The sequence below is a fragment of the Leucopleurus acutus genome, assembly GCF_964270905.1.
Source record: "Leucopleurus acutus genome assembly, chromosome: 1".
Lineage (NCBI taxonomy): Eukaryota > Metazoa > Chordata > Mammalia > Artiodactyla > Delphinidae > Leucopleurus > Leucopleurus acutus.
The window spans coordinates 49,807,757-49,824,102 of NC_139142.1; the positions used below are offsets into that span (position 1 = coordinate 49,807,757).

Below are 16,346 nucleotides of genomic sequence, written 5' to 3' on the forward strand. Positions count from 1 at the left end.
TAGCTACCTGAGAAAGGATACATAGGATATAAATTTTTAAGTTCTTGCATTTCTGAAAATGTATTTATACATTTAGTTGTTAATAGTTTGGCTGGGGGAATTCCCCAGCAGTCCACTCCACGCTTTCACTGCCAAGGCCCCGGGTTCAATCCCTGGTCGGGGAACTAAGATCCCACAAGCTTCATGGTGCAGCCAAAAAAAAGTTTGGCTGGGTATGGAATTTTAAATCATTTTCAGTCAGAATCTTGAAGACAGTTTCCCACTGTCTTCTAGCTTTCATACTTGCTGTTTAGAAGTCTAATATCATTCACGCATAATTTTTAAATGCCTGTTATATGCAGGTACTGTTGTAGGTGTGAGAAAGTGGCACTGAACAAAATAGACAAAAATCCTTCTGACAGTGATGCTACATTCTTTTTTTTTTTTTTTTTTGCGGTACGTGGGCCTCTCACCGCTGTGGCCTCCCCCGTTGTGGAGCACAGGCCCCGGACACGCAGGCCCAGCGGCCATGGCTCACAGGCCCAGCCACTCTGCAGCACATGGGATCCTCCCGGGCCGGGGCACAAACCCGTGTCCCCTGCATCGGCAGGCGGACTCCCAACCACTGTGCCATGAGGGAAGCCCAGTGATGCTACATTCTTAATTATTTTTTTGAAAACTGGAGTTTACTTGCTGTAGCAAAGAGACCCAAAAATACAGTGTCCTACATGAAATAGAAGTTTACTTCTCAAAATAGCCAGAGCAAGTAAACAACTCCTCTCTATAAGGTTTTCAGGCTAGCAGGGCAATCCAGGATTCTCAAAATTTGGCTTCCATCTCTTGAGTCTTGAGCAAGTGATTTGAGTTGTTACCATTTTTCTGCCAGCAGGAACATGGAGGGCAAGGAGCTTTGTTACAAAAAGTGATCTGGGAGTTGCAGGTATCACTCCTGCTCTCATCCCATTGGCCAAAACTTAGTCACATGGACACAGATGCAAGGGAGGCTAAGAAATGTTGTCTGTAACTAGACAGCCTTTTGTCTTGCTAAAATTCATGGGATCCTATTACTAAAAGGAAGAAAGGGACAGGTGCACTGGGGGACAATTAGCAGTCTCTGCCACATTAAATTCAAGAAACTTTTAGGATCTTCTGTTTATTCCTAATGATCTATACATTCACAATGATCTGCTTTGATGTGGGTCTTTTTTTCTTCTTTCATTTTGCTGTCTGTAATGAGCCCTTTAAATTTAGAGATTCATGTATTTGATTTCTAGAAAGTGTTCCTTGTATCATTTTTTTAATAATTTCTTCCCTGCCATGTTCTCTGAGTCCCTTTTTGGAGCTTCTTTTCCATATTGTACATCCTAGATTCATCCTCTGATTTTCTTTTATCTCCTCTTGTCCATCTCTTTATGTGTTCTGTTTTCTGGGAGATTTCCTTACTTTATTGCCCAGCTTTTCTATTTTTTTTTCGTCTATCATTATTTTGAATTTCTAAGAATTCTTTCTAAATTCCCTCTGATCATGCCATTTTTATATCATCCTAGTCTGGTTTCATTATTCAATTTTTGAAAAAAATTAATTTTGTTTCTGGTATGGTTTCTTTTCTGAGTTTCTTCTATTAGTTGTGGTCTTTCATATTGGAGGTTTTTCTTTCTTGTCTGGGATCCTTAGCTTTCTGTTCATATTTTAGAGTGAGGCAATATAAACTGATAGGAAGTGCGATATCCGTGGGCAAAGCTTGTTGCCTTGTAGGTTTCACTGTTAGAGTGATGAGAATTTTTTTTTTACTTAGGAAGTCCCCAAATTTCAGAATCTATGAGGCATTTTCTCTAAGAGTGTTTAGTTTCTCCAAAGAAAGATCTTTGAATCTTCTGCCTGGGAGATCTCTGCATTTAGTATGAAAATCTGTGTTTTCAGCACAGACTAGTGTTCCCAAGTCTGAAGTTTAGATTCTCCAGAGAATAAAAACCCTCAGTCTCCTGCAGTGGTGGGAATGTGGTAATTGCCTGGCCTCACTAAGTGGAGAATAGGATTTGGGGGTTCTCACTGGCCCTTGTATAGACGTAATCATATCTTCTATTTTCACGTCCATGCCTTCCATTATACCAAGTGCCTTTAATTCCTGATCCCTCCTTTGGTTCTCTGGGGGCAAATTTGCTGCTGTTTGTCAGTCCCACTCACTATAGACATTTGGGTTTCATCTTCCTCCATTTGTCTCCTTCATGTACATTGTAGTCCACCTTGATGCATTGAAGCTTCAGGATCCAGATGTTTCCTGGCTTCACTGGAGTTTGTGCATGTTTCTTATTTTCCTGGTTGTTCAGCAGTGGAAATGTATTTACTACATATATTAGTTTCTAGTGCTTCTGTAACAAAGTGCCACAAACTGAGTGGCTTAAGGTCCAGTTCTGGAGGCTAGAAGTCTGAAAATCAAGGTGGCAGGGCTGTGCTCCCTCTGAAACCTGTACGGGAGAATCTTTCCTTACCTCTTCTGGCATTTGCTGGCAATCCTTGGCATCCTTTGGTTGGTAGATACATCACTTTAATCTCTGCCTCTGTTGTCACATGGCCATCTTCTCCTTGTATCTCATTTTCTCATCTCCTGTTTTTTTTTTTTTTGCGGTACGTGGGCCTCTCACCGCTGCGGCCTCTCCCGCTGTGGAGCACAGGCTCCGGACGCGCAGGCCCAGCGGCCACGGCCCACAGGCCCAGCCGCTCCACGGCACGCAGGACCCTCCCGGACCGGGGCACGAACCCGCGTCCCCTGCATCGGCAGGCGGACTCCCAACCACTGCGCCACCAGGGAAGCCCTCGTCTCCTGTTTTTATAAAGGCACCAGTCATACAGAATTCAGGCTCACTTTCATCCTAACTTGATTACATATCTGTAAAGACTATATTTACAAATACGGTCACATTCATAGGTGCTGGGGTTAGGGCTTCAACATAACTTCTGTGGGGGGGACACAGTTCAACCCATAACAGTATGCCATTTGAGAACCAGGAATTCTAGACATTATTCTGGGTGGTAGTAAAATACATTTTCCATATGATAAAGAAAATCGTGTTTTGAATTTTAATAGAAAATGTTGAGAATAACTGCATAAAATTCTGAACATCTTAAAATCCTGAAAGAAAGAAAAGTATGAAAAGTGCTCACATACAATGGGAAAAACAGCAAGACTGCATTAACAATGGGCATGAATAGACAGTTTACATCAAAGTATGAGCAAGCCTATGTTAAAAGATACTCATATATTACTTATCCCTTGTAAATTGATATATTAGTATGATCCTTTTGGAAAGAAATCTGAAAACAACGTATCAAACCAAAAAAATGTTCACACCCTTTGGTTATTCATTCAGTAGAGAATTGAGTACTTGGTACCAGCTACTCTGCCAAGTACTAAGGACTCAACAGCAAACTAGAAAGACAAAGTCTCTGCCTTCATTAATACCGAATACCAAAAAATTTTTGTGAAGAAATCACGTACATGAAGATCACATTGTTCATCCTGCTTCCGTGGTTTTTCTACTTTACTTCTAGCTCCTTAGTCTCTCTTGCTGGTTTCTCTTCATTTTCCCAACCTATTAACACTGGAAGGCCCTAAGTCTCTGAATCTCTTTTCTTCTCACTCACTTGGTGTCTCGTTCACTGTTATATCATCTATATGATGATAATTCCCCAATTTTTTTTCTCTGCCCAGAACCTGTCTCTTGACCTTTAGGCTCATGTATTCAGTGACCTGTTCGACGTCTCTATTTGGATATCATCTCCTCTAAAGTTGTTCTTCCCATCGCCGCCTCTTCTCAGTTATAACCACATTTGTCTAATTGCTGAGGCTGAAAATATTAGAGTTATCATTACTTCTTTCTTTTTCTCATACCCCAAATGTGATCCGTCAACAGGTCTTATTTACTTTCAAAATATATCCAGGATCTAACCATTTCTTTACTGCTGCCACCTTGGTCCAAGCGACCATCATCACTTACCTGGTTTATTATAGTAGCATCCTAACTTCCCACCTTCCACACTTTAGTCTGTTTTCAATACAGCAACTAGGTCCTTTTAGCATGTAGGTTAGACTCTTCTCACCTGTACTTAAAGCCAGTGGCTTTCCATCTTAGAGTAACAGCCAAAGCTCTTTCAAAAGGACCCATAAGGTCCTATGCAGTTTGGCCTTCTTTGATCTATCAGACTTCATCAGCTACTCTTCTCTTCTATTGTTTACTCTGCTCCAGCTACTGTGCCTCCTGAACAAAATGGACAAATTCCCACATCAGGACTTCTGCTCTTGCTCTTCCCTTCGCTTAGAGTGCTCTTCACCCTTCTGGCCTCATGGCATGCTCCCTTGCCTCCTTCAGGCTTTTGCTTGGTGTTACCTGAGTGAGGCCTTCCCTGATCACCCTCTTTTAAATTGCTCCCCCTTCCCTACCTAATATTTCTTCTTTTAACTTATAGCCATTATACTTTTACTTAATTATCATGTTTATTCTCTCTTATCAACCTAGAACATAAGCTCTAGAAGGACATGAATTTTTGCTTCCTGTTCACTGCTGTATCACTAGTGCCTAGAAGAGTGCTGGCACTATAGCAGATGCACAATAAATACTTGTTGAGTGGATGGACAAGTGAATGATAAAAAATTGGAAGTAACTTACATAGCTAGCTAACATTACAGAAATTATTAAGTAAATTATCCTACATTCACTGGTTTGGAATACTAAGATTATTTAAAATGCTCACAAAACCTGTATAATCTTGTGGAGAAGTACTCTTAATAGAAAGTAAAATTGAAGTTGAACTTCACACTTCAACAAGGGTTACTGAGTGCCTCCTATGGAGAAACATTCTGCATTTAAGTGGTTAAGTGGGCTGACTGTAGAGTCAGACTCAGAAACTTTCACAGCTATCCCATTATCATTAAGGTGTTTTCGCTTCCATGAGCGTGTGTGTTTCTGTAAGGAAGAGAAGACTCAACTAAGTTTGCCTTAAGCAGTAAGAAAGCATTCTGACTCAGATAGCTGGAAGTCTGGAGGAAGGCTGCTTTAAGACTGGTTGATTCAGTTATTAATGATAACTTTAATGATGTTATTAAGGACCAGATTTCTTTTTGACTCTTGGTTGTTTTGTCCAGATTATCAGCTTTATCTGAGGCTGTTTTTCCTCAAGGTCATGAGAGTGGTGGCCGGAGTATTGGTTATGTGCTTCCTTGTTCAGTCAAGTGAGAAAGAGAGGTACAGAGAAAGACTGACAGACTGCTTTTCCAAAAGAGCAAGGAACTTCCTTTTCAGTAGCCTCTTGCAAACCTCCTTTCAAATTTCAGTAGTCTGAATTAGCTCATGTGTCGACAACCAGTTACTCTGGCTGAGGGAATGGTCTAATTAGGCCCCACCTGTGGAGCTAAGGGGTAAGATCTGCTTTCACTGAAGCACACAGCTGTATGCATAAAAGAGAGGGAGATAAACATCTGATCAAGTTAAGAAAGTGAGTCCGTTGTCTACTTCTTGACTGGAATTGGGGTGCCCTGGGCAGAATTGGCTGACTGAACCATATGGGATGGATTCATCATCACCAAGAGACAAAGACAGGGCAGAGTTTGCTGGGCAAGCAAAAGGAACATATTCACAGCAGGTACTGCCCTACCCAACCTTCTCACACCATCTGCCAACACCCCATAGGCATACTTTTTGTTTCTGCTACTGGCACGGTGAGCCATCAAGATACTCTGAGGTGACTGCAGAATCACGTGATCAGGACAGCAATTTTTGACATGGAGTAATGAGTGACATCTTTACTTGGATGTCCCATAAGCAGTTCACACAAATTCAGTGTGTTTAAAATTAAACTCACCAACTTCTTTCCCAGCTAGCTCCTATAAACCCAATCTCAGTATAATGATAAACAAGCTATGATCACTATCTTTACACCAACTGTGTGTGGAGATATTAAAATAGGGAGTTGGTCCATAATTACAGGTATTTTTTTAACCATATGAAAAAGACAAAAGAAGTGAACATGAAAATCGTTCTTATTCTATGTCTGGTTGGCATGTTTGGGGTAATTTTTCCTCTAATACTTTATTATTTTGTAAATTTCCTTTAATGCAGTTGTGTAATGTTTCCATTATCAATGAAAGACTTGCAAATAGAAGAGTCCTGTGATACAACCCTACCCTATGGTCTCCTATATGGAGGTTTTATTACTTGTGTGGAAATGTATCCAATAATAGCTGCTTCAGAAAATGCATGGTATTTTACACTGAGAATACTGTTGATTAGCTAAGGATTTAATTTTTGACTGTTGTCTAAAACCAGTCATCTACACTGCATGTTTATGTAAGTTAACATGATGTTAAAATAACTTAAGTAAAAATAATGTTCACTTCGGGAAAAAAAAAGCATGGTCTCTGTTTATGGATGATCTTTCTCTGGAAGTTAGTACAGTTTATACAAACAAAAGGCTTTTCAGGGAGCAGAATCTCCTTATTAATCTTAATTGAATAGTATATTTTCATTTAGCAGTAGTACCTAGTATGTGCCAGGCACTACCACTGTGTTACATGCTACGGATATGAAAATAAATACACACTGCCCTCAGAAAGCTTACACCTTAATGGAGAGGATAGCTAAACCAACAGTCAGCTACAGTACAGTCTGACAGATACCATAGCAGAGGTGATCACAGATTGAAGTAAAGTTTTGTCTTATGATTGCATTGTGACTTGTGGTTAAACTAATCTTTTTTACCCCCAGAGTCTTTCTTTAGTTCGTGTGGTAGTTTACATAAACTAAGTGAAGAGCCACTGATTCCTCCTCCACTTCCTCCTCGAAAAAAATTTGATCATGATGCTTCAAATTCCAAGGTAAGGAATTCCCTGGTGGTCCAGTGGTTAGCTGCGGGCTTCCACTGCAGGGGCGCAGGTTCCATCCTTGGTTAGGGAACTATAGATCCTGCATGCTGCGCCTTGTGGCCAAAAAACAAAAACAAAAAATCAAATTCCAAGGTAGTCAACAGGACTTAGGTTTGCCTCAACTTATTCAAAATTGTGAATCTTCAAAATAGTGCTTGTTCTTATAAAGAGTCTGTCAGTTACAATTTGGTCACCCATTATGGCTTTTAAATATTTAGGTTGTTTTATTTAGAAAAATACCTTAAATAATTGTTTAATCCTCATAATAATTTTTCTAAAAAAAGAGGCTGGGCAGATTCACAGATGCTCAGAAGAAGTACTTTTATTTCTGGTGGAGATGGAAAGAACTGTAGTATTCAAACCATTCTCCAAACTTTCAACTGGTGCTTCTCAAACTTTAGGTTGCATCAGAAGCACCTGGAAGGCTTGTTAAAACCAGATGGCCAGAGTTTCTGATTCAGTAGGTCTGGGGTGGGGCCCACGAATTTGCATTTCTAACGAGTTCCCTACTAGTGTTGATGTTGCTGATCCCTGGATCACACTTTGAGAACCACCACTGAGCCTCACTAGGGATAGTAGAAGTAAATGGCCAAAAAGCAGAAGCTGGATATTAAGTCCTCTTGTCCTTTCGTGTCCTTTCATGTTTACAAAGCTATATATTCTTTTTACTCACTTGCCCATTATTATAAATAAAACCATATATTTATAAGCTGTATATATAAAGCAAGATAATCTGAGGCTTTATAAGATTTCAATTAAAACATCTCATATATCAAAATATTAAACTGGTCCCTGAGTGAAACTGGGAGTAATTTACTCATAAATCTGATCATTAAACCAGATTAACCTGTTTTGAGGCTCTGGATTTAACTTAACACATAAGAATTCTTTAGTCTTTTTAAAACTTTTTCTTACAGATTTTTCAGGAGAACAGAGGTATAATTTAATCTTTTTGTTTTTGAGGGAACTATGAAATCTGATGATGACCCCCCTGCTATTCCGCCAAGACAGCCTCCTCCTCCAAAGGTAAAACCCAGAGTTCCTGCTCCTTCTGGTGCATTTGACGGGCCTCTGCATAGTCCACCACCGCCGCCGCCGAGAGATCCTCTTCCCGATACCCCTCCACCAGTTCCCCTTCGGCCTCCAGAACACTTTATAAACTGTCCGTTTACTCTTCAGCCACCTCCACTGGGACATCTTCACAGAGATCCAGACTGGTTCAGAGACGTTAGTACGTGTCCAAATTCTCCAAACACTCCTCCTAGCACACCCTCTCCAAGGGTACCACGTCGATGCTACGTGCTCAGTTCTAGTCAGAATAATCTTGCTCATCCTCAAGCTCCCCCTGTTCCACCAAGGCAGAATTCAAGCCCTCACCTACCAAAACTGCCACCAAAGACTTACAAACGGGAGCTTTCGCACCCCCCATTGTATAGACTGCCTTTGCTAGAAAATGCAGAAACTCCTCAATGACCCTAGCCATATGTAGTCATTGACACTGGAATGGTATTTGTAAAGTTTTTTTTTAATTTATTCAAAAAAGGCATAGTATTTTAGTACTTTTTAAAAATAATGCTCTTACAAAAATGCTACTGATCAAATAAGCTTTTAAAAATTGGAAAAATAAAAATACAGAAGTCCTTTACCATTATCCTCAGGTGATCAGTAGCATTGCCTTGTCTTGGATCCTCAGTGCTGCCCAAAGGCCAGTATAAAGAATTTATATTTGCACTGTAGACTCTGCTAAAATATGGTTTAAAGTGACATTGATTGCACTGAAGGGGGATAGTGCATTTGTGGAATTTTTCAAATTTGAGTAACAGATGACTTTTTAAGGCAGTGAATTTATACACATATAGGGGGTGTGTGGTGATACTGAGTTTTAAGCCTCTTTGACCATCTTCTAGTTTTTACATTTAGGAAGATCGTGAATAACACCCACTGTTCTTAAACTCTTTAATGCCATGTCTTAAAAGCCAGAATTTGCTGCTGAAGACAAAAGTGAAAAATAGAACGAAAATAATAGAATGCACTGTTTATTGTTTTGTCGAAATGTAAACAGACTACCTAACCCAATCATAGAGGAAAAAAGGGCATGTATCTTATACAGATGTGCCTTTTTGTTTTTGCAGACTATGGTGTCTTTAGCTAACGAGTTGCCTATTATTTTGGAAAACAAAGTTAATATGCCATACATGTACAGTTTTGTTTATATTGTACATTTAAAGATAATGCTAATAACCTATATAAATTTATGTGACTCAAGGCCTATAATACAGTCTGCTACTTTACTAATTCATAAAGCTGGAGGATAAGTTTCTTATGGCATAGGAACCAACTGCATTGCCTTCAAAACCAAGTAACTTTCTCTATAAATCTCGTGTTAACTAAAAATTTTTAAAGTATTTTTTTAGATTGGTAATATTTAAACCAGCAGACACTTAAAGCTTTATTAAACTTTTTAATCAGAGACGTGATTAAAACTTTTATTTGCCATTTGTACTCCTTCGTTCTAAGTGATGAAAAAGCGTGTTTTCCTCTTAGTGCCGTAGCAGCAGTTGTAAAGTAGCCAAAAGCCACATTGTTTATTTACTGGTCTGTGGCCTTTTACTGTGCTTTGTATCAGAGTTCCTAACAAGATTAATAAATCACCCCAGTCTTAATTTTTAAAAGACGTTTAGAATATGTGTTTTCATTATAAGGAACAAGGGGGTAAGATTGTTGAGTTCTGTAGAAGTAATATATACACACATTTTCAATAATTTGTGCAATTTAAGTTCCATAATCCCAAAGAATTTAAGTGATGTAAACTTCAGAGGGATAACTTTTTCTTCACCGTTAAACTTAGTCACAAGCTTCTTGCAACCATTTTTACGCATTCTGAAGAAAAATTAGGAGCATGTTAGGAATTCTCCGTAAGCAGGATTATAGCCATCCTTGGTAGGATCTTGGAAGCTGCCTTGATTTAAGGCCAGTAATAAAACAAACAAACAAAAAAACAGTGTGAATCAACCTCCAACTAGATAAAAACCCTCAGGTTGGCTTTGTCCGGAAAAGTAATTTCAACTGCCCGTTCGTTGAGGCAGACTTGTAATTTAGGGGAGAATGAGGCGGTTCCGCGCGCAGGGTAAGCCTTGGCCTGCGGCTGGGCCACGCCGGTGGAACGCCGCCTTCCGGTCTTTGTGTCTTCGCGCACGCGCTATGGCGCCAACTCCGCCTCCTGGAGGCGCCGGGCCCCTTGCAAGGCGGGGCCCGGGGCGGTCTTGTAGGTGTGACGTCACTGCGCTCGATACTCAGTGTTGCCAGGCGGCGATGGCGGCTCCCCTGGAGTCCTCCGGGGAGGAGCAACTGCGGAACTTTGTGCGAGTTTTGGAGAAGCGAGATGGCACGGTGTTACGACTACAGCAGTACGGCTCCGGCGGCGTGGGTTGCGTTGTTTGGGACGCTGCCATCGTCCTTTCTAAATATCTGGAAACGCCCGGGTTTTCCGGCGATGGGGCCCACGCGCTGAGCCGGCGGTCGGTGCTGGAGCTGGGCTCTGGCACCGGGGCCGTGGGGCTCATGGCTGCTACCCTCGGGTAAGAGCTTGGCGGGAGGGGACGCCGCTTTTCGGGAAACCCCGGTTACTGGCTTCCCATCCTTGTGCCTACACCTCAGTCACCGTTATTTTATAGGGCAGATGTCATAGTCACCGACCTAGAGGAATTGCAAGACTTGCTGAAGATGAATATTAATATGAACAAGCATCTTGTCACTGGTTCTGTTCAAGCCAAGGTACTGAAATGGTTTGTATGGCCTTTCAGCTTGTTTTAAGATAACTGTAGTTTGCTTTAAATTGTGTTACACTAAAAGCATGGTTAATACGAAGGGGACTTTCTGGGTCTTGTTTGTAAAACAGGTAAAACAGGAATATTTTAAATTAGTGAAACAACAGTTTAAAATATTGGTTGACATTTTTAAGGGGGGAAGAAATAGAAGACTTTCCTTCTCCTCCAGACTACATCCTGATGGCCGACTGCATATACTATGAAGAGGTGAGTATTTAATAGTGAAGGCTCTTCCTTTAGAAGATTTAAACCGTATTTGGTGGATTCTAAAGCACGCATTTCTTCGCATTTTAACATCTCTGAATGCAGGATATTTATTCCATAGTTGATGACACAGTAAAGAGAAAATAAAGGTCACCAGGAACTACATATATATACACTCATGATTAACATAGAGGCTCATGAAGCATATTGAGAAAAGTGTTATGTGCATTTTGCGAGAGGTGTCTGTAAAATTTTTAAAGGATTTTGCCATTTGGATCTCCTGTAAAAGACTAAGATTTCTTCTTTTTTTTTTTTTAGTTATTTCTAGTGAATGTGTTAATCATGACATTAATAATTAAGTTGCATCGTAAAGAATTCATTGTTCTGTGGCAAGATTTATTATATTTATATAATGATTTTTTTTTAGAATATCAGTTTGTGTAGTGTTGTGGGCATCACTCATTTTTTTCAATAATGAGCATTGAACCAACTTATGTTCTAGTTAGGGTTGGACTTGCTTTTGTAGCTAAATTGTTGATTGTTTAAATCCCAAGTTAAATTAGATTAAATTAAATTTTAAGAGTGCAGTCAATTTCATTTGTTTACCCATGGGGACTCCAAAATGCAATCACTTGAATCCTTTCTCTGGAAACTGAAGTTAATATATGATGGTTGATTAGTTAAGAAGAGTTTACTAATCATCAGTTACACAGCTGTAACTATGTTTACTTGTTTGGATTGATTCAAAGATGGATGAATTGTAGGGAAATTATAATTACCCCCCCACCTCCCCTACTCCCTTTTATAGTAAACATATAAATTTTTAAAAGTCATAAAAATCATATTCCTTTTTGAACAGTCTTTGGAGCCACTGTTGAAAACCCTAAAAGATCTCAGTGGATCTGAGACTTGTATTATATGTTGTTATGAACAACGAACAATGGGAAAAAATCCAGAAATCGAGAAAAAATATTTTGAGGTGAGTACTAGATCTACCTTTGTAGTGATTACCCTTCAGAGAGGCTATATGTGACTTTGTGTTAAAGTGTATTGTGGTAATTTTGAGTAGGGAAAACATTCTGCTTGTATGAACCCAAGGAGAGGATCAGGATCCTTCATAGCACACCATGCTAATAACCGCCAGCCTCCCTCCCCACCGCCTTTTTAATCTTTTCTGGTTATTTATTTATTTTTCTTTTCTAACTTGTCGATCTGTAAAACAATGTAAAATAATAATGTGACACCGTTGTCTGTCCTGAGAAGGTTTTCAGCGTTTCTTTATGAAACATGTTGCTGGCTTTTAGGAACATGTTAATGATGTGTATATTATTTTTGGAGATGACATCATAGAAACATGACATGTGGTATCTTTTTATTTTAGTGTTTTCCACTGTATTTTTATGATAGCTTCGACCAGTGTATCCTACCTATTTCGAGATTTTTCTTTTTTTTTTTCTTTTGAAAGAATTAAAGACCCACAGGAAGTTGCGGAAGTAGTACATAGAATCCCATTTATCCTTCACCCATCTTCCTCCAGTGGTCACCCAAGCCCTTTTTATGGGCAAAAATCCACCACATTACAAGTGACTCCTCATAAGGGTCCATCTGTATAGCCTTGCAGTTTTATCCTCTGAAAGGGTTACTTTGGGTAAAGTGACTCTTCATGACTCTGCCTCAGATATATGATGAAATGGTTTTTTACTTTTATGTTTTTCTTGAATATGAAGAATGTTAATAAACTTTTGAAATAATGTATAATTGAAAATTTTATTTTATTAATCAATTTCAGTTGAGTTAAAACATGTAAAATGCACATGTATCAAGTGCTTAGCTGAGTTTTCATGTGCCCCTCCCCAGTCAGCACTCCAAAGGTAGCCACCATTCTGATTTCTGTCACCACAGGATAGTTCATATTATTAACTATAAAGTATATCTTTTTTAAATTTATAGCTTCTTCAGCTAGACTTTGACTTTGAAAAAATTCCTTTGGAAAAACATGATGAAGAATATCGAAGTGAAGATATTCACATTTTATACATCAGAAAGAAAAAATCGGTAAATACGTATTTGGCTTTTCATCCTCTGAAGCAATTTCATTAGCTGGACACTGTCTCTGAGCTTGTGTGTGATGTAGATGTTAATTTTCAAGTGGGGAAACAGCTTTGATGAGTCACTGGACTCGGGCACTAACTCTCAGTGTTAAGATTGCCTAACCTACCTGGCCTCAGGTTTTTCCTCTAAAATAAGGCAGGCTTCTTTTGTAAGGGTCTTTTCTAGCTGTAAATTATATAGCTTTATTATTGGGCATTACCTCAGACAAGGAACTTAACTATTTATAAATTTCTGTTATCTGTTAGAGGTTTTAAAATGCCAGTTCTGTCCTTCGTGAACTCTCTCCAACCATTCATATGTTTTTTAATGGTCCAAGTAAACTATAAAAAGGTAGATCTGTCCAATAAAGAAAAATGCATTCAGTTAAGTAGAATTTATATATGTTCCCCTTTTTGGTTGCTTCCTTTACCTGTTATACTAATTACATTTTATGCACATTGCCTCTCTGATGCCTAGAATTTGAACCTGTAGAAAGGAAGAATTGTATCTCATCCATTTTTGTCCTCCAGCACCTTCTATATATGTGACTGGTATAAGGCAGGGGCAAGATGAGTTTTATGAATTGAGAGTGCTAAATTTACTAAGTTCCATTTGTTTCTATTATCTTTCCTTTGAATTTGTGATGAAGTTTTCTGATTATGTGAATTCTTGCCAAAAACAAATAATGTGTAATTTTTGGAGTCAAGACTAGGTGTTGAGACTGTAAGGAAAGAAGAGCTGTAGGATTAGTAATTCAGATCAATTATTATGTGGCATGGCGCTAGAGACAAAAAGACAAATTTAAAATGTTCTGTGCCTTGAGGGATCTGGTTTTAGCTGAAACTGTTGTATAGTTTTAAAAGTAGATTTTTTTTTTTGAGGCATAAAGATTTTGTGTTTCCTAAATATGAAGGCTTTTTTTTCTTCAGAGAATCATTTGTTTCTTTAACTTGATATAACTTACATACTATAAAGTTTACCCTTTTAGAGTTTACAGTGATTTTTAGTATATTCACAGAATTGGACAACCATCACCACTTTTTAAACATTTTCATCACCCCAGAAAGAAACCCCATACCTGTTAGCAATTGCTTCTTTATCCTGCCTCCCCCAACCCCTGACAACCACCAGTCTGTATCTCTGTGGATTTGCCTGTTCTGAACATTTCATACAGATGGAATCACACATTATGTGGCTTCCTGTGTCCGGCTTCTTTCATTCTGCAGTGTTTTCAAGGTGCATCCATGTTTATAGTTGAATAATATTCCTTTGTATAGATATTACCACATCTTATCCATGCATTCATCAGTTGATGGGCATTTCTGTTGTTTCCACTTTTTGGCTCTAGGGAATAATGCTGCTGTGAATATTCATGTAAGAATTTTTGTGTGGCACATGTTTCAAATCTCTCCAGTGTATGTATACCCAGAGTAGAATTGCTAGGTCATACAGAAACTCTACATTTAACTTTTTGAGGACTTCCCAAACTGTTCCAAAGCTACTATACCATTTTCCTTTCTCACCAGCAATGTCTGCAGGTCGCAGTTTCTCCACATCCTCACTAATACTTATTGTTGGCCATCTTTTTTATCGTAGTCATCTTAGTAGGTATGAAGTGGATTTTATTTCCCTAATGACTGATGATGTTGAGTATCTTTTTTTTACTGACCTTTTGTACATCTTTACAGAAATCCTTTGCCTATTTTAAAATTGAGTTGACTTTTCACTGTTGGGTTGTAAACATTCTTTATATATCCTGGATACTAGACCCTTACCAGATATATGACTTCCAAATACTTTCTCCCATTCTGTGGGTTGTCCTTTCGTTTTCTTGATAGTGTGTCCTTTGAAGCACAGAGGTTTTTAATTCTGATGATGTCCAATGTATCTGTTTTTTCTTTGGTTGCTTGTACTTCAGGCATCAGCAAAGACCATCTCTAAACATTATGAATGGCTGTTCATTTGAATTGCATTAGCCATTACTAGGAATATTACCTAGTATTAAGTACCCGGTAAATACTTAATTTATGATAAGAAATCAGTGTTTTAAGGTTTCCATTTTTTTCTTATAGAAATTTCCGTCGTGAAATCTAGTCATCTTACCCAAGCCTCTAACAACGTGGGTAAGCTAACATTGTGAATGGAGCATGTGAATACAGCATGGGAAGATTGTGTTCACAGATTTTTCCAGCATGTCCTTAGGGATCCGATATATAGACAACCACCACGGGCTGCCTGCATTACAAAAAATGATTGACTGACTGCCTACCTGCCAATGGGCCTGAAATCCAACTTAGTTTACTTTTAGCTCGGCATCAAGTTCTGCTTAAAAGAAACATGTTTCAGTCACTCCTCAAATAAAAATAGGTACTGAGGTTAGCCTAACGTCTGCCAAAAATAGTGAAAGTAGCATGGCTGACTTGGCGTATTTTCAGGAAAGTAGAGATAAGTTGATCCGGTTTCTAAAGAGAGATATCAATTACTATTTAATAGTGTTTAAATTCAAATCAATAAATTTTAGCTTGTCTTCAAGATAAATTTAAAAGAAGGTTTTTATTTTAACGTATTTATGCAGTGGTTTTTATCGTTAAGTATCTTCCACTTCATTGCTTTTAAGATAACTTTAATACTTGTGTTCTTTTACTTTAAAAAAAAAAAATGAAAATACTGTTTTGTGGCCAAGTTCTGTGCTTTTCCTTCACCACTCTGACTACAGTATAATTTACTATGGGAGTTAGATAGTAGATTATACCATAGTCAGTTGATAAAGATGAAAGATATCGGGAGATTGGGAGGGAGGAAAAGGTATCTTTACAGAATTGTTTATTTGAGAATCGAGTGAAAATAAAAAGTCCAGCTTCAGGCTCTTGCATTGATGTGGCTCCTGCACTTTTCCTCACGTATAGCTTCCAGGAAAATGCGGCTAAAGTCACTGGTGTTAACTTGTTTATATGAAACAGAGAAAAGTATTTAAATGACTACAAATGTAGTTCTGTATACATTTATCAAATGATTTTGATTCTGTGTGGTCTCTGTTTTATGTTCTCATGAGAATCATCTGTTCACAGACTGATCTATCAGGACTTCAGTCGCATGGTTCCAAAGTGTAATGGTAACCAGATGGGATTCTGGTACTTACAGGCATTGGTGCTAGGTGGCACAATGTATATGTTAAAATAAACATTGTTTTTGAGATCCTGTGACTTTGAGAATGTTTCAGAAATAGCTTTTGAGAAAATGAACATTTAAAGACGGTGACTGGTTTCCAGAAAGAGCAAAAGCAGCCCTAGAGAAATTAAAGATTGACATCAAGAGAACAGTTCTTTCCT

At 38.6% G+C, this 16,346-nt stretch overlaps 2 protein-coding genes across 3 annotated transcripts in view; both read left to right on the forward strand.

The window, feature by feature from the left end:
* The window catches only part of SOS2 (SOS Ras/Rho guanine nucleotide exchange factor 2), a 99,667-nt gene extending 90,106 nt beyond the window's left edge, over positions 1-9,561 (forward strand). Inside the window, exons 22-23 of the mRNA XM_082845702.1 lie at positions 6,738-6,847; positions 7,859-9,561. Of these exons, the coding sequence (XP_082701828.1) occupies positions 6,738-6,847; positions 7,859-8,368 (620 nt within the window). The 3' untranslated portion in view covers positions 8,369-9,561. The remainder of the gene's footprint in view (positions 1-6,737; positions 6,848-7,858) is intronic.
* Positions 9,562-9,646: 85 nt separating this feature from the next.
* Positions 9,647-15,976, forward strand: VCPKMT (valosin containing protein lysine methyltransferase). 2 transcript variants are annotated; one of them, XM_082845680.1, is made up of 6 exons: positions 9,647-10,473; positions 10,570-10,680; positions 10,857-10,929; positions 11,786-11,905; positions 12,877-12,981; positions 15,090-15,976. In XM_082845680.1, exons 1-6 carry the CDS (start codon positions 10,001-10,003, stop codon positions 15,102-15,104), a joined length of 897 nt encoding a protein of 298 aa, XP_082701806.1. In that variant the 5' UTR covers positions 9,647-10,000; the 3' UTR covers positions 15,105-15,976. The 2 variants fall into 2 exon arrangements, with proteins under 2 accessions (XP_082701806.1, XP_082701805.1); XM_082845679.1 differs by lacking the exon at positions 15,090-15,976 and having other exon boundaries at positions 12,877-13,231.
* The last annotated feature ends 370 nt before the right edge of the window (positions 15,977-16,346 follow it).

Excerpts from the sequence above, each read along its gene's own strand:
- VCPKMT (XM_082845679.1), top strand. The coding sequence starts at position 10,001 with ATGAGGCGGTTCCGCGCGCAGGGTAAGCCTTGGCCTGCGGCTGGGCCA. Across the intron at positions 10,474-10,569 it reads CTCATGGCTGCTACCCTCGG|GGCAGATGTCATAGTCACCG; the intron begins GTAAGAGCTTGG and ends GTTATTTTATAG. Across the intron at positions 11,906-12,876 it reads TCGAGAAAAAATATTTTGAG|CTTCTTCAGCTAGACTTTGA; the intron begins GTGAGTACTAGA and ends TTAAATTTATAG.